General features: G+C 36.4%; 1 protein-coding gene across 13 annotated transcripts in view; it reads left to right on the top strand.

Moving 5' to 3' along the window:
• Window positions 1–17,927, top strand: part of MYO9A (myosin IXA) — a 308,394-nt gene that overhangs the window by 209,552 nt on the left and 80,915 nt on the right. For 6 of the 13 annotated variants that reach the window (XM_063652720.1, XM_063652723.1, XM_063652724.1 and 3 more), the window contains 8 exons: window positions 3,253–3,333; window positions 4,226–4,336; window positions 5,203–5,325; window positions 6,929–7,078; window positions 8,261–8,580; window positions 9,304–10,875; window positions 14,564–14,663; window positions 15,161–15,376. In XM_063652720.1, coding sequence (XP_063508790.1) covers window positions 3,253–3,333; window positions 4,226–4,336; window positions 5,203–5,325; window positions 6,929–7,078; window positions 8,261–8,580; window positions 9,304–10,875; window positions 14,564–14,663; window positions 15,161–15,376 — 2,673 coding nt within the window. The remainder of the gene's footprint in view (window positions 1–3,252; window positions 3,334–4,225; window positions 4,337–5,202; window positions 5,326–6,928; window positions 7,079–8,260; window positions 8,581–9,303; window positions 10,876–14,563; window positions 14,664–15,160; window positions 15,377–17,927) is intronic. The other 7 variants (XM_063652726.1, XM_063652725.1, XM_063652722.1 and 4 more) reach the window with 2 other exon arrangements.

Here is a 17,927-nt window from a genome sequence, read left to right as displayed (position 1 = left end):
AAAATGCAGTACAAAGATAGCTGAAAAGTAGATAAATTAATATGGAATACTAAAGTATATTGAACAGAGGGGAGGGGCACCTCACCAAAGAAAGTACACAGATGGCAAATAAGCATATGAAAAGATGTTCCACATTATATGTTATTAGAGAATTGCAAATTAAAACAAAAATGAGATACCACAGCACAGCTATTGGAATGGCAAAAGTCCAAAACAATGACAACACCAAATGCTGGTGAGAATGTGGAGCAACAGGAACACTCATTCATTGGTGGTGGGAATGCAAAATGGTACAGCCACTTTGGAAAACAGTTTGACAGTTTCTTATAAAACTATATTTTTACCATATGATCCAGCAGTAACAACTTCTTGGTATTTACCTAAATGAGTTGAAAACTTATGTCCACACAATAACCTGTACACAGATATTTATAGCAGCTTTATTCATAATTGCTAAACCTTGGAAACAGTCAAGATGTCCTTCAGTAGGTGAATGGATAAACTATGGTACATTCAGACAATGGAATATTATTCAACACTAAAAAGAAATGAGCTTTCAAGCCATGAAAAGGCTTGGAGGAACCTTAAATACATATTACTGAGTGAAAGAAGCCAATATGAAAAGGCTACATACCATAAGATTCCAAATATGTGACATTCTGGAAAAAGCAAAACTATGGAGACAGTAAAAAAGATCAGTAGTTGCCAGGATCTAGTTGGGGGAGGATGAGTAGGCAGAGCATAGAGGACTTTAGGTTAGTCAGATTAATCTATATGATACTGCAATGGTGAATAAATGTCTATATATTTGTTTAAACCCAGAGAATGTGCAACATAAAGAGTGAACCCTAATGCGTATTATGGACTGTAGTTAATAATCGTGTCAGTATTGGTTCATCACATATAACACACTAATGCAAGATGTTAATTATAGGGGAAATTGTGCACATGAGCGTAAAGGGGCATATGGGAATTGTCTCTATGTTCTGCTTATTTTTGCTGTGAACCTAAAACTGCTCCAAAAGTCTATTTTAAACAGACAGGGAGTAAGAGGAGGAAGGGAGGAACAAATGAGAGAGGACAAACAGAAGGCCAGTAATAAAATTGGTAGCCCTAAATCCAACCATACTAATTATTAACAATGTAAATGCTCTAAACAGTCCAATTAAGAAATGGTTATTATTGGCCAGGCATGGTGGCTCACGCCTGTAATCCCAGCACGTTGGGAGGCCGAGGCAGGCAGATCACGAGGTCAGGAGATTGAGACCATCTGGCTAACACGGTGAAACCTCGTCTCTACTAAAAATACAAAAAAAAATTAGCCGGGTGTGGTGGCGGGGCCTGTAGTCCCAGCTAATCGAGAGGCTGAGGCAGGAGAATGACGTGAACCCGGGAGGCGGAGCTTGCAGTGAGCTGAGATTGCGCCACTGCATTCCAGCCTGTGTGACAGAGCGAGACACTGTCTCAGAAAAAAAAAAAAAAGAAAGAAAGAAATGGATATTATCTGATTGGATAAAATAAGACCTAACTGTATGTTATCTACAAGACACCTCTTTAAATACAATGATACTAAAGGTTTAAAAAATGGAAAAAATAAACCATGTGAACAAAAACCGAAAGAAAGCTATAGTGACTATAGTAGAGTCAGACAAAGTAGACTTCAGAACAGAGAAAATTAACAGGGATAAAGGGAGATAATTTCATAGTGATAAAAGGTGCAATTTACCAAGTCTTACATGTATATTCATCTAATAACAGAGCTCCGAAATATCTGAACCAAAAACTGATAGAATTAAAAGAAAAATGGACAAATCTGCAGTTATGCTTGGAAACTTCAGCATACCTCTTGGTAACTGATAGGGTAAATAGACAATTAGGAAGGGTATGGAAGACTTAAATAGAATTAACCTACTTGACCTAACTGAAATTTGTAGAACACCCTAGCCAACAATTGCAGAATATACATTTATTTTAAGTGTCCATGAAATACTTGCCAAGGTAGATCATAAACTAGGCCATAAAACCTTAACAATTTTGAGTTAAAATCATACAAAATGTTGTATTTATAATAGAATTAAACCAGAAATCAAAGAAAGATATCAATCCCCAAATATTTAGAATATGTAAAAGCGACTTCTAAATAATACATATTTTAGAGGAAGGAAAATTTTATAATATTTTAAATGGAATGAAATGTCAAAATTTGTGCAATGTAGCTAAAGCAGTGCTCCAAGCTTAAATTATAGCACTAAATGCTTTTATTAGAAAAGGAGATATGTCTCAATTCAATAGTCTAAATTTCTGCCTCGATAAACTATAAAAAGAATATATGAAACCCAATACAAGCAGAGAGAAGTAAATAATAAAGATAACAGCAGAATTCAATGAAATGAAAAACAGAAAAATAGACAAAAAAAAAAAAAAAACACTGACACCAAAAGCTGGTTCTTTAAGCAGATCCAAATTTTTTTTTTTTTTTTTTTTTTTTTTTGAGACAGAGTCTCACTTTGTTGCGCAGGCTGGAGTGCAGTGGCACCGTCTTGGCTTACTGCAACCTCCACCTCCCAGGTTTAAGTAATTCTCATGCCTCAGCCGGGCACCACCACGCCCGGCTAATTTTTGTATTTTTTAGTAGAGATGGGGTTTCACCATGTTGGCCAGGCTGGTCTCAAACTTCTGACCTCAGGTGATCCTGCCCTCCTCGGCCCTCCAAAATGCTGGGATTATAGGCATGAGCCACCATGCCTCGGCTGAGCAAATCAAAAAGTTGATAAATTTCTAGCCACTAATCAGGAAGAAAGAGAGAATGTGCAAATTACCATTATCAGGAATAAAAAAAGGGATATCATTACATACTCTGTAGACATTTAAAGTAAAGCAAGGGAGTACTACCTTACTGGATACCCTCCTGAATCATTTTAAAAGTTGTAGGATACATGAGTTTGAATAAAATTGTTTGATGAAATGTGAAGAAAAGTGAAAAAAAATTCTATATTTGATTATTCTGGAAACATCTGCAATATTTACTATTTCCAGGCTATCTACTTTAATACTAAACTACCATCTTTATCCTTAATTATCCATAATTTAACCAGTATGAGAATATACACAATATGCTTTTCAGAAACAAACCTCTTTCTATGTGTGCCTCTACTTTTTGAATGTTTTGCCAGCATATTGATTATATTTATAAATTATTTGTTAATAGTTTGGAATGGGAGAGTATGATAATTATATTGCTTTCTGTTGCAGGCATCATTAAGCAAGCTAATGGAAACACTTGGTCAAGCAGAACCATATTTTGTAAAATGCATTCGCTCTAATGCTGAAAAGGTAAAAATATCCTATAAATGAGAGCACATATCTCAGCTTACTTCAAACTGAGCTTTAAATACTTTTAAGCAGAATAAGTGGAGGGGAAGCACTATAATATTTGTAAGGAAAATAGTATGTTATTAACACTTTCAATGGATTTTTCCACACTTCCCTGCCTGTAAGGTGTTTATATGGATTTGATTTAGCATCACCCAGAATTTAAGAAGCAAATACCTCCTGAAGTCCTGTCAGAAAAGCAGAAAAGAATTTTCTTTGTTTTTTTGTTTTTGTTTTTTTTTGAGACAGTCTCACTCTGTCGCCTAGGCTAGAGTGCAGTGGCATGATCTCAGCTCACTGCAATCTCTGCCTCCTGGTTTCAAGCAGTTCTCCTGTCTCAGCCTCCCGAGTAGCTGGGACTACAGCTGTGCACCGCCACGCCTGGCTAATTTTTGTATTTTTAGTAGAGACGAGGATTTGCTGTGTTGGCCAGGCTGGTCTTGAACTCCTGACCTCAGGTGATCAGCCCACCTTGGCCTCCCAAAGTGCTAGGATTACAGGCGTGAGCCACCACACCCAGTTGTAGGTTTTCTTGTTACAGATTTTGTAGTGATTGGACTATGTGGCCTCTGTGGGTGACTACATTCTTTTTGAGCCTTTAAGGTCCTCTCTCTTCACAACCAGAGAAGCCTGGAAGCTTGGTTTCTCTCTTTTCCCTAGGGTTGGGCAGTCAGAACTTTTCTGAAGCTACCAGCTGAGAGGTGAGCTTGCCTTAATATACTTAGTTACTATATATCTTAACCAGACAACCTCCGGTCAATCTCTAGATACTCAACAGTTAGCCATGCTTATAAACAGATAATTAATTTGGAGATCTACTGTTCTGGGTTAATCTTTTTGCCATTTGCTTTAGCTGCCCTTAAGGTTCAGTGATGCCTTGGTACTTAGACAGCTTCGATACACCGGGATGCTGGAAACAGTTCGAATTCGCCAATCAGGATACAGCTCCAAATATTCTTTCCAGGTTCTGTTTTTATAGTGATATTTACATATTTAGACACATCAAGTAAATGATTCCCACATATCTTGCTTATTATTTCTTTGGGGCTTACTTATTTCCCTTAATTCTTCCTTTCCATTTCACGTTTTGTATACAGAATTGAAAAGGGATAGACAGTATTTACTTTGATTGAATGGCAGCAATCTCATTAAGCTTATTGTAATAGAATCCAGTACTTGGCTATTCTTGTTTGATCAGAATGTTTGCTAATACTAAATTTACTCCTGATATAACAATTCTTTGCACTGACTTCTCCAGTAACTGTAATAGTTCAGTGAGAATTATCTAGTGAAAAGATTCCATTTGGTTTTCCCTGAAGTTTTCTCAGCAGGATTATCTTTCATAGTAAGCTGCCAGCAAGGCTCACAGCTGCTCGTATCAGCAATTGCTGCTATGGGTATGGAAACTATATTGAAGCTGTTCAGCAACTGAGCAAGTCTTTGCTGTTACTGGGACGGAAAGCCTCATTCTCAGTGATACCCTGTCCCCATCCTGCCACGTTTGCTTTTTTTTTCCTGATAGAAATTTTAGGTTCTTGTTAAATAACCTTTTCTTTGGTCTTTTATAAAGCTTTCTCAAAAGGGATAATTAGCCTCTGCCCTTTTTTTTCTCTCATTCCCTTTTGATGACATGATATGTAGAACCCAATATCTTTCTCCGCCTCCTATGTTTTTCTAATTAACCTTTTATCATATCTTAAATTAACATGCACTTCTTGGTTTCACCCTTTTTAAAAGAAAGAGAAAAGATTAATAAAATGATAATTAGTTTAAGGTCTTGTTTACATACACTGTTTTCTGATTTTACAATATTTTTTAATTATTTTTCAGGATTTTGTGAGCCACTTCCATGTACTTCTTCCCCGAAATATTATTCCATCCAAATTTAACATTCAGGATTTCTTCAGGAAAATAAATCTTAATCCAGATAATTATCAAGTTGGAAAAACCATGGTAAATATAATCTGTATAGCTCTGGTCAAAATTGAGTGCATTTATTTAAAAAATAATAATTTTTGTCTATGAGATTGTTTATTAAAAAGATAGTGAATCAGATATCAGCAGACAATTGGTTAGGCCCAGGTTTTTATTTAATTACATAGTCAGTATTAATCACAGAGCTCTGGCCAGTGCTCTAGTTCTGACTATAATTTTAACTGCCTAAAAATCATCTCTCTATAGATATTCTACTGTAATCTCCAAGCCAGCTTGCCCAAGGTGACCATATCTGGATTCATCTGCTCTTAAATTCATCAAATACTGTCTTTCTCTGTCACCCTTTTTCCAGTTTCTCAGTCTAGAAACCATAATTGTCTTTGGCATACCATTCACTTTAACTTTAATCCTTCCACAAAGTTTTAGGGATTTTTTTTCCTTTTACAAAGAGATTCTTACATCGCTTCCTGTTTCTCCATTACTGCTGCTTCCATTTTATTTTTATTCCTTATCTCTTCTCATCTACATTGCTTATACAGTGAACAGCTTACTTATCTGATTCTAGTGTATTTGTCATTCCATTTAATTTATTCTACTCATAATATTAAAATTATTATCTTAATATACTTAGTTTTTTATGTCTACCTCCTGCTTGATAATAACCTCCTGATAACCTCCTCGTTAAATCCAAACATCTTTCTCTTTTTTGAGAACCTTCATATTGTGGCTTCACATTACTTAATATCTTTTTTATGGAGATTAATTGTCACATTGTCTCCTGTGCATGCCTTTATTATTATTTTCAACTCTTTGTGTTACTCAGGTGGGATCTTTTGTCTCTGGCCCTTATTAGTTTATCCTCTTCCTCTTTGGGTATATAATATCTACCTGCTCTCAAATGAGAGGTATAATTCCTGTTTCTAAAGGGATATGTCTCCTTCACCTTTGCAGCCTCCCAAACCCTAAACATGGGATGAAGGAGTAAATAAAATAAACTTATTAATAACTTTGGAGAGTGAGAAGCTTTTAATGCACACTGGATTTCAGAAAGACTGTTATCATTGGTTTATTCATTATATGATTCAAGCTTCAAGATCTATGGTTTTCAACTTTTTTCCCCATCCCAACACCCTTGAAAAATATGACTTATTACCAGTAGTACATTTACTCAGAGCAGTGGTTTCCCCAATGGAGTAATGTATCATAATCTCTGGCGCTGGAATTTTGATATTCTTGCTCACCTTGTCATTTCTCCCTCCCTTCCTCCCTTCCTTACCTTCCTTTTTTTCTTTGTCTTTTTTTTTTGGAGACCGGGTCTCTCTATTTTGCTGTAGAACTTGAACTCTTGGGCTTCAGCAAACTTCCTGTTTCAGCCTTCTGAGTAGTTAGGAGTATAGGCATGTAGCACCACACCCAGCTCACCTTCCGTATTCTACTCTCTCCATTTCAGTTTGAGAATGACTACTTAGGATAAATCTGTAGGAATATTTATCAGTACTTCATTTACATGCCTGCCACTGTGTTTGTTCTTCTCTAAAAGCTTATCACAGAAAGGATGATTCATGAAATAAATTTCTCATTTCTTCTTAAGCTGCATTCCTCATCTTTCTTCTTTTGGTAGGTCTTTCTAAAGGAGCAGGAACGACAGCACTTACAAGATCTCCTTCACCAAGAGGTGCTCCGCAGAATCATATTGTTGCAGCGATGGTTCAGGGTCTTGCTGTGTAGGCAGCATTTCCTCCATCTGAGACAAGCATCTGTTATTATCCAGGTGAGAAGCAAAGGATTCTTTGCATGAGATTGACTAGTTTATTTGGCCTTTGTTTAGTAACCAGAACCTTTTTACTGTAAAACATTTTCAATAATAATGTAAACTTCAGAAATGAGAATATGTCTTACCCAATTTTGAAGTGCTCATAACACCCAACACATTATCTAGCATATAATAGACTATTAATAAACATTGATTCCATTGAATTTAAATTAAATTGAATTTGTAGTTATAATGTCTTGTGAGATCTGAGTAGGGGCTAAGGAGTTACCTAATATTTGTTGACATAGTTGTTTTTATTTAATAGTTTTTGGAGTGATGTTTGAGAGTTGTATATATACCGTTGGTTTTAGACACTCATTTTGGATGATAGGTACCTTATTTTACATTTTATTTGTTTTATTAACTCCCTCATTGATTTATATCATTTCCATAAGATCTTTTCCATTTGTGCAAGAAAATCTTTAGTATCTTCATCTTTGGAATGTGTGTCAGGATTACCTTAAACCCATTAGTGTTATTTGGGAAAATTGTAACAAAAGAATATAATATGTTAAAGTTACTAATAATTTGAAGGACATGAAATCATCCAAAAATTTTAAATTAGGTTCTGTAATTAACTTCTTCAAGGTTATATTATTTAAAATAGCTGTGTTAGCCAAACATATCTGGAAGAGAAAACTTTTTTCTATTTATCTTTTTCAGGTGCAGTTTCTGCTTTTGTAGAAAATTAGTTTTTTTATTTTTATTTTTTTGAGACAGAGTCTCACTCTGTTGCCCAGGCTGGAGTGCAGTGGCGCGAATTCGGCTCACTGCAAGCTCCAGCTCCCAGGTTCACGCCATTCTCCTGCCTCAGCCTCCTGAGTAGCTGGGACTATAGGCGCCCACCACCACGCCCAGCTAATTTTTTTGTATTTTTAGTAGAGACGGGGTTTCACCATGTTAGCCAGGATGGTCTCGATCTCCTGACCTCATGATCCGCCTGCCTTAGCCTCCAAAAGTGTTGGGATTACAGGCGTGAGCCACCGCGCCTGGCCAGAAAACTTATTTTTAATCACCAAGAATTTAGCTGCATAGCCACTTAACCTGTAATTATGGCATAAGAAATTTATTCTCTTTTTTTCTGTGAAAATGCAGTGTAAGATATGACAACCAGTTTCTGTTATTTTGTCTTCCCCACAGAGATTCTGGAGGAATTACCTAAATCAGAAGCAAGTCAGAGATGCAGCTGTGCAGAAGGATGCTTTTGTTATGGCTAGTGCAGCTGCTCTTCTCCAAGCTTCCTGGCGTGCTCACTTAGAGAGGCAGCGGTACTTGGAGCTACGGGCTGCAGCCATCGTTATCCAGCAGAAATGGAGAGATCACTATAGGCGCAGGCACATGGCTGCTATTTGCATACAAGCAAGATGGAAAGCCTACAGGGAAAGTAAAAGGTACCAAGAACAAAGGAAAAAAATTATCCTTTTGCAATCGACATGTAGAGGATTCAGAGCAAGACAAAGGTAATCTCTGTTACTATAATAATTGCTCTTTTTCTTCTTCCCAAGCACTTTGTTTATACCTCTGCATTAACACTTGTCTAATTTGTATTAGAATTGGTTGTATACAATTTGTCTTTTCCACTATACTGTGATACCGATTTTAACCCACATTGTATTGTCTATAATGGAAGTTAAATAAGGTTTTATTGAATTAAATTGGATTGAAAAGCTACGTGGTCTGTGATCATAACTGCTAAGAATTAACTTTTACATTAGGCTGAATCTTATAAAATTGGCAATATTCAACTGTTGTTACTTTCAGAAACTTTAATTTCACACTTAAAGTTTCACTTTAATTTCACACTTAAAGTTTCACTTCAATTTCACACTTAGTTTCACTTTAATTTCACACTTAAAGTTTCACTTTAATTTCACACTTAAAATTTCACTTTAATTTGAGGTTTACTTTAAAATAAAGGCATTATTAAAATGAGAGCTTTACTTCTGAATTAGTTTACATTTTGACTGAAATGCCTAGGTACAAGTAATACACTTAATGAAATATCATCTGACTCATGGAAATAGGAAAACTATGAAATGCGCATTCAAGTTAGTTTAAGAAGTACTTAGGTATTATAAAAAGATTTTACAACTCTGCATTTTTTTCTTAAATTCTCAGGAAATATGTTCTTTTCAGTGGTAACTAAGATATTTCTGTAACCCATTTTGTTTGTTCTTATATAGATTTAAAGCTTTAAAAGAACAAAGGCTAAGAGAAACAAAACCAGAAGTTGGATTGGTGAATATTAAGGGATATGGATCTCTGGAAATTCAGGGTTCAGACCCTTCAGAATGGGAGGATTGTTCTTTTGACAACAGAATAAAAGCCATAGAGGAATGTAAATCTGTAATAGAGAGTAATCGAATTAGCCATGAAAGTTCAGTGGACTGCTTGAAGGAGTCACCAAACAAGCAGCAGGAGAGAGCCCAAAGCCAGAGTGGTGTGGACTTGCAGGAAGATGTGCTTGTAAGAGAGAGACCTAGATCCTTGGAGGATCTCCATCAGAAAAAAGTAGGCCGGGCTAAAAGAGAAAGTAGGAGAATGAGAGAACTAGAGCAAGCTATATTTAGCTTAGAATTGCTGAAAGTTCGTTCTCTTGGTGGTGTTTCTCCTTCAGAGGATCGCAGATGGTCTACAGAATTGGTGCCTGAAGGCCTTCAATCTCCACGGGGTACACCTGATAGTGAGAGTTCTCAAGGAAGCTTGGAACTTCTGAGCTATGAGGAAAGCCAAAAGAGCAAACTAGAGTCTGTCATTTCAGATGAAGGAGACTTGCAGTTTCCATCACCTAAGATATCCAGCCGTCCAAAATTTGATTCACGGGACAATGCCTTCAGTGCCTCAAATGAGACTAGCAATGCAGAGCATTTGAAGGATGGAACTATGAAGGAAAAGGTGGTCTGCAGTTCTGAGTCTATTACCTGTAAACCACAGCTGAAAGACTCCTTCATTTCAAATAGTCTACCTACTTTTTTTTATATCCCCCAACAAGACCCACTGAAAACAAATTCCCAACTAGACACAAGTATCCAAAGAAACAAACTATTGGAAAATGAAGACACACCAGGGGAAGCTCTTACTTTGGATATCAACAGGGAAACTAGAAGGTATCACTGCTCAGGAAAAGATCAAATTGTTCCTTCTTTGAATACAGAGTCTTCTAATCCTGTGCTTAAGAAGTTAGAAAAGCTAAACACTGAGAAGGAAGAAAGGCAAAAGCAGTTGCAGCAACAGAATGAAAAAGAGATGATGGAACAGATTCGCCAGCAAACAGATATTTTAGAGAAGGAGCGCAAAGCCTTCAAGACAATTGAAAAGCCAAGAATTGGAGAGTGTTTGGTGGCACCATCTTCCTATCAGTCAAAGCAAAGAGTAGAGAGGCCATCCTCTCTCCTCAGCTTAAATACCTCAAATAAGGGAGAACTTGATGTACTGGGGTCCCTATCAGTAAAAGATGCAGCTCTTGCCCAAAAAGACAGTTCCTCTGCTCACTTACCCCCAAAGGACCGACCTGTCACCGTGTTCTTTGAAAGAAAAGGAAGTCCATGCCAATCTAGTACTGTCAAGGAATTATCCAAGACAGACAGAATGGGCACCCAGCTGAATGTAGCCTGTAAACTCTCTAATAATCGCATTTCAAAAAGAGAACACTTTAGGCCAACTCAGTCTTATAGCCACAATTCTGATGACCTTTCCAGAGAGGGAAATACTAGGCCCATTTTCTTCACTCCAAAGAACAATATGAGTATTCCCCTGTAAGTGAAATGTTTATTTATGTTTATGTATAAATGGGAAACTTCTTGGAGTACTTTTATTAAGGTGCCTTGTTCTGCTCCAACTATTTGTGTAAAGTGGCTGCTCAACTTGGCCATTTTCTCTTTGTAAAAATATTCCCTAATTGTTGACTCTACCATCACCTGCAGTTGGATGTAGTTATACCCTAGGAATCCTTGACTAATCATGAATAGCAGAGTAAATACTGGGTTCCTCCCCATTAAGGGAGAAGCATTTGTGAAGGGCAGTACAGTGCCTATAAACATAGTAGGCATTCACCAAATACTGGTTGCTTTATAGCTGTGAGGTTTAGTAGTCGAAGGTTGTTCGTTTCAGGCTTTAAAGAAGTTAATTTGTTTTGTTACAGCTGTTGGCCTATTTATGGTCATCATTACGTTCATTATACTTCTTTGTGTGTGATAAACACATAACATAAAATTTCCCATCTTAACCATTTTTAAATAATACAGTAAGTAGTGTTAACTGTATGTACATTGTTTTGCAAAAGATCTCTAGAACTTTTTCTTCTTGTAAAATAAAACTGTACCCATTGAACAACTCTGCTTTTCCTTGTAGCCCCTGGCATCCGTCATTCTACTTTCTGTTTCCAAGAGTTTACTTTTTATACCTCATATAAATAGAAATGAAATTTTTTTTTTTTTTAAGATGGAGTCTCACTCTGTCACCCAGGCTGGAGTGCAGTGGTGTGATCTCAGCTAACTGCAACCTCTGCCTCCTGGGCTCAAGCAGTTCTCCTGTCTCAGCCTCCCGAGTAGCTGGGACTACAGGTGCACGCCATCATGCCTGGCTAATTTTTGTATTTTTAGTAGAGATGGGGTTTCACCGTATTGGTCAGGCTGGTCTCGAACTCCTGACCTCAGGTGATCCTCCTGCCTCTGCCCCACAAATTGCTGGGATTACAGGTGTGAGCCACTGCACCCAGCCCTAAGTAGAATTTCTTTATACTTTTTTAAACTAGAGGTAGTCATGAGAAAAGCATTTTTAAGTGGTACATAAAAACAAATTTAACAAAATTGAAGATACTTGTATTGTCTTTATATTTGGTAGATTCTTTTGGTTCTTATGGGAGAATGTCATCATTGAAATGAAAGGAGGGCTGTATCTTTGGGCTAAAAAAAATTTTACATTAACAATGAAAATAACCTTTTCTCTCCTTTTATATATAACCCAAACATTTAAATGTTCCACCCTTTAAAATTTCTTATGGATTTTAGAGAAATCCTTTGTAAATGTGGGCAAGAGATGATCAATAATATATTTTTCCACCAAGAGTCTCTATTGTATTACAAAGTGCAGTTGAGCTCAATGACAGTTTTAAGTATTATTCTCACCCATTAACCTACAGATTTCCCAGAAGTTCAAAGGCTCTGTGTAGCATATGCATCCATAAGAGAGTGTTAAAAACATATTCCCTGTCATTCTAAGTTTAGTGATACATGGTATTCCATGCATATCTGTAAGTGAGCTCTTTAATATTCTTTAATGTCTGTTAATTATGACATTTATGTGTATGTATGTATTATAGGTGTGTACACTTACAAAGTAGCTGTTGGATCCATGAATTTGTTTTGTAGAAAACAAATTGTGGATTCTAAAAAATATTAATCATCCTTGTGAAATATTTATCTTGTTTTTCCAAGATATATAGTTGTAGGTGTATTTGAGCTGATTTCCATTATTGCTTTATTAATGATCTACTTATCTTTAGAATTATTGTATATTAGATTATATTAAACTCTACAGATAAAATTCATACTTTAAATCTCATCCTGTTGTATAAGTAATATTAGAAACATTAACATTTTGTAGAATCATAAATGTTGGTGCTTCTGAATTATGTAGTCCAGTTCTCACATGTTACAGATAAGGTCACTGGGGCCCATAGAGGTGAAATGACTTATTCAAGATCATATATTTAGAGAAATGGCTGGGACTAGAACTTGCATTTCATCGTTAAGGATCGGCATTGGGTTTTATGATTAGAAAGTAATACTAGGTTAATGTCCCTTTTGTACTGTAGTGGTGATGAGTACACAGTAGTTTTTAACTGTTCAATGAGAAAAGACAAAAAAAATTCATGGTGAAGTCTAAAGAAAATGTTGTGAGTTAAAAGGTTAATTGCAGTGGTCAAGTACTATCAAGATCCTATTAATTGTTGTTTCTCTTTGGAGGATAAATGAAGGTCCAATAGGCTCAACTGTGGCAAGAGAGATTTTGATAGCCAGAAGAGAATCCTTTAGGACAAGCTAGGATTGCTAGGCTTACACACATTGTACATACATTGCTCAAAAAGGGAGATCTCTAAGAAGCCTTTAGCTAGCAAAGATTGCATCTATTTGTGTTTGTTTCAGGCCTATTGCATAGAGGCAAAGGGCAAGATAATTTCTTATGGTTCCTAGACTTTCTTTTATAAAAATTAAATGAAAGATTTTGAATGGAAGAACAATTAATCTACCAACTAGTATCATAAGTTAGTGTCTAATTTTAGCTAGCACTATCCTTGGAAGTGAGATATGATTCTCAAGGAGCTTACAGTTCTGCTCAGGAGAGTTTATCAATATGTTGTTGATGAGACTCATGGTACTGAGTTAATATAGGTAATTGGAGCCATGAAGGTGTAGGTTATATATACTTTTTCATCAGATTCTGGCATCTATTTCTGCCCAGAATTTAATGATCAAGCATTCTCATCATACAGTTACTCAATCAAAATTAAATTTTAATAAGCTAACACTGTAACACCTGTATTGTCTGGAGCATACTTTTAGTTTGATAACAATTTCTTATCCTGCCAGTGTTGATTTTATGCTATTCAACATCAAGCTTTTTGTTTGTTTTTGGTTTTTTTGAAACAGAGTTTCACTCTTGTCACCCAGGCTAGAGTGTGCAGTGGCACGATCTTGGCTCACTGCTACCTCTGCCTCCTGGGTTCAAGTGATTCTCTTACCTCAGCCTTCCAAGTACCTGGGACTACAGGCACCTGCCACCACACCCAGCTAATTTTTGTATTTTTGGTAGAGACGGAGTTTTGCCATGTTGACCAGGCTGGTCTCAAACTCCTGACCTCAGGTGATCCGCCTGCCTCGGCCTCCCAAACTGCTGGGTTTACAGGCATGAGCCACCGCACCCGGCCTCAACGTCAAGTTTTAAAACTCAGACAGTGGATGAAAGCTACAAAGAGAGATTTCAGAAGGCGTTTTCTAACCCAATAGGAACCATCTCAGTATAAAATATAATGAGATCCTCATCACTGGATGGCTATTTTTCAGGTATTTTATAATGATTAGATGGAAAGGCCCCTTGTAAGACTAGTATTCTAAAGATTCAGGGGTTTGGTATTTTCCTTTCTTCATCATCAGATCTATTTTATTTCTTGAGTTTATTCTGCAGCTACTATTCTTAAACATATATCATATTCATAGTGGAATATACCCACTGATCATCAGGACAAGGCCTCTAGTAATTCAGTCATATGCGTAGGTTCAGGATTATTATTACTAATTAGCTAAGCAGAAAATATATGACTTAATTGTCTTGGGAATTGACTAAGATCTGAAAATATTTATGGAATTTGCTGGAAGTCTTTAACCTGGCTGCCATGGGATATCTGCTAAGAACTGAAATGTAATTTCATTGTTTCATTTAAAGTGTCAGCAAAGAAGCCTTAAACAGTAAAAATCCTCAACTCCATAAAGAAGATGAACCAGCATGGAAACCTGTGAAGTTAGCTGGGCCAGGCCAAAGAGAGGTAAGTTTTGAGTCCTGTTTATCTATCTTCTATGCGAAAGAGATGTACATTATTTTGGAAATTATTATGCTTGTAGGTAGAGCACCTCATCTACCCATTTACTCCCAAGTGTTTTTAGAGAAAGAAGCCATGAGCGGAGATTGTTATAATTATGAAGGTGTACTCCAGGCAGGGAATGGTGCCTAAAAACCCAGTTGCTAAGAAAAAGAAGGCAATTTGTGCAAGAGACTTTGTTGACTTATTATGGCAGTGAAAGATGACTTCTTTGGCTATGTAGAACAGTGTAGATTTAGCTTCCATTCTAGTCCTTCATCCAGAGTAATGTATACAGATTCCTTTTGGTCATCCCTGTCACTTCTGCTAGTGGAAAGGGCATGGTTGGGTGGAGGGATATTTCAATAAATTCATGAGCCCTCTGATGTCTTTCATTGGCATCATCTCAAAAAGAACAAAAACCCCAAACATTGTTGTGTTATTTGTTTTATCATTTGGTCAAGCAGGTTGCCAGACCGGCCCATAAAAAGAAAGCTCGAATGGCGCGGACGCGCTCCGATTTCTTGACTAGAGGTACTTTTGCCGATGGGGAGGGGGATACAGAGGAAGATGATTACGATGACATTATTGAGCCCCTTCTCTCCCTTGACCAAGCTTCTCACTATGGGCTAGGGCCTGCACCCAGCCTGGGTCAGGCCTCTCACAGTGACTCCGAAATGGTAATTTTACAGCAATATAAGAAAAATAGCAAGCAAATCTGATGGAAATAGTCTTTGCTAATCTAAAGCTAACCTTCACAGCTTCTTCCCATGTAATGGTTTGTACATGGGAAACCTCAGTGAACACAGCAACTAAGCTAAACCTTAATTTAATAGAACTCAAATAAAGGGCACTTTAAAAAGCTATAAATTAGGCAAAATTAAGATTATTTGACTTGGCACTAATGTAGAAATTTTCCATGTTGTATCCTAAAAGGTCTAGAGCAGTGGTCCTTACATTTTTTCTGTAAAGGGCCAGATAACAAATATTTTAGACTTTGTGGGTCATATAGTCTCTATTGCAACTACCTAACTTAACTACTTAACTCAGCCACTGTATTGTGAAAGCAGCCATAGACACTAAGTAAATAAATGGGCATGACTGTCTTGTAATAAAACTGCAAAAACAGACAGGGGATTGTATTTGACCTGTTGGCCAGTTTACTGATCCGTAGTTTAGTTTACTGATCCTTGGTCTAAAATAATCCAGTAGCTTTTAGCTACAATGCACTTTTACATTTTTTGCCTGTAAACTTTCTTCCTCCACCTCACTTTCCACTAATAAGAAATAAACATGAATTTTAAAACATATAGTGAGCAAAAAGTGTCTTCCTGGACCAACCCAGCCAAATAAAAGGCTATATGTGATGTGAATTTGTATTAATCACACAATATAACATTGGTGTTGTGTTTGAATAAAGCTGCACTATTTTAAGCTAAGAATATAACTATATCATCTTCTTAGCCCAAATCAGGTGTATATGTGGTTTGACAAGTATTAGTATACTGATGGGTATATTAATGCAAAGAGTTTCATTTTGGAATTGTCCTAGAAATATATAATATAAGGACCATATGTCTAATATGAACCAGAACATCACTGATGAAGTAGAGTGAAATAACATTTTATTTCCATGCATATCTGTAACTGAGCTCTCTAATATTCTTTAGTGTCTGTCAATTATTAGAGACAAATTTTAGAATGGTCTTTATTTGACTCATTAAATATTCTATCTTTGAACTGTTTTAAGCTGTTTGAATTGTCAAAGATCTAATTAATTGAAATTTCTCCTATTGTCCAGAATACTCTCGTTGTTTTTATCTTTTGTTGGAGGTAGACCCAGTTTTTAAGTGACAAAAGTGATGTTTTATGAAGGCAAAAACAACAACAACAAAAAGAGAAAAATGCAAAACAAGTCCCCTGATTAGATAAATGAGTCATTAACCTGAGCCGAACTGTAGGATTATAGAAATTGGAAACATTCTGTGTATCTGATAATATGTATAATTAGAGTCAAAATCTTCAGTGTAGAATAAAATAATAGCATTTTGGAGGTGCCCTGTATTTGAGTTATAAATAAGGAAATATACTGTGTTATCTGATTAACAGTTAAATACGAAATTATGTAATGGAACAAATTTTAATGAAAAGTCCTGCTTTGTCTAGTATACATAGATTTATTTTTTGCAGAAAAACTTTGGCATTTATGACTGCTGTTTTGTTCCTGAGAGTTTCCTTTGTAACAACCCTTAGTCCTTTTGGTGATAGACTTCTTTTACACTGGGAACCTTTACTGAGATGAACCAGGAAGTTGGGCTTTCTGCTTGGAGCATTCAGCTCCTTTCAGTGTTCTAGCCTCTGTTCACCTGCTTGACAGTCACTGCATGCCAGTAGTTGTAGAGCACTTCCCTGCACAGTGTGTTAGTCACGTCCCCAGCTTTCTCATTTCCTTCTCTTTCACCACGAGCTATTTTAGGAACAGGTGGTGGTGCTTGTTTCTGGTGGACACTGCATGAAGAAGCTTTGCTTTGTAGAATATGTGGATAGATACCAGGGCTGGGGATGGGGTGGGTAGGAATAATTTTTAAATGTGTTTCTCTTTTTATTTATCTTGAGAATATTCCATGTTCTAACATTATCTGATATTGTGAAGATGAAGATGTATTGTGTCTAAATAAAATCTACTACAATCTCACAATATTTTCTGGATTTTAAATGGATTTGATTTTCTAGGTACATGGAGTTTTAAAAGCTGGATTTTTTTTTTCTGGACAAACTGATTTTATTACTCTGAAGTGTGTCATTAAATCTTGGAAGAAATTGCTGTATGACCTTTTTAATTGTGAAGTAACTCAATCTAATGGGATAAGGACATTCACAAATGAATTGAAGGAGATTTGAGTTTTTAAATTATTAATCAGTTGTTACCTGCTGTGGGAGGGGAAACAAGTGTAGTAGTTTCCCTCCTTAGTGACTTTGGTGTTTTTTAACCTCTTACTTCAAACGCTGCCGTTTGAATAACTGTTTAGTCTCTATGTGCTGCTCTCACTCCATTTTTATACACACCACATTGGCATTTACTCAAGAAGAATGGCGTTTTCTGCTAAGCAGTTTTTTTTAAGGTAGTTTTTTTTTAGTTTCTGTCTTCTGGATGGTAAGTGGGTTAGTAAAATCATTTCTATTCCTTATTTATAGGATTAGTATAGGAAACATTATACTTTTCTCTGTACA

Source organism: Pongo pygmaeus, chromosome 16 (genome assembly GCF_028885625.2).
Source record: "Pongo pygmaeus isolate AG05252 chromosome 16, NHGRI_mPonPyg2-v2.0_pri, whole genome shotgun sequence".
In the NCBI taxonomy this organism is placed as follows: Eukaryota; Metazoa; Chordata; class Mammalia; order Primates; family Hominidae; genus Pongo; species Pongo pygmaeus.
This window is presented reverse-complemented; position numbering and strand designations above follow the sequence as displayed.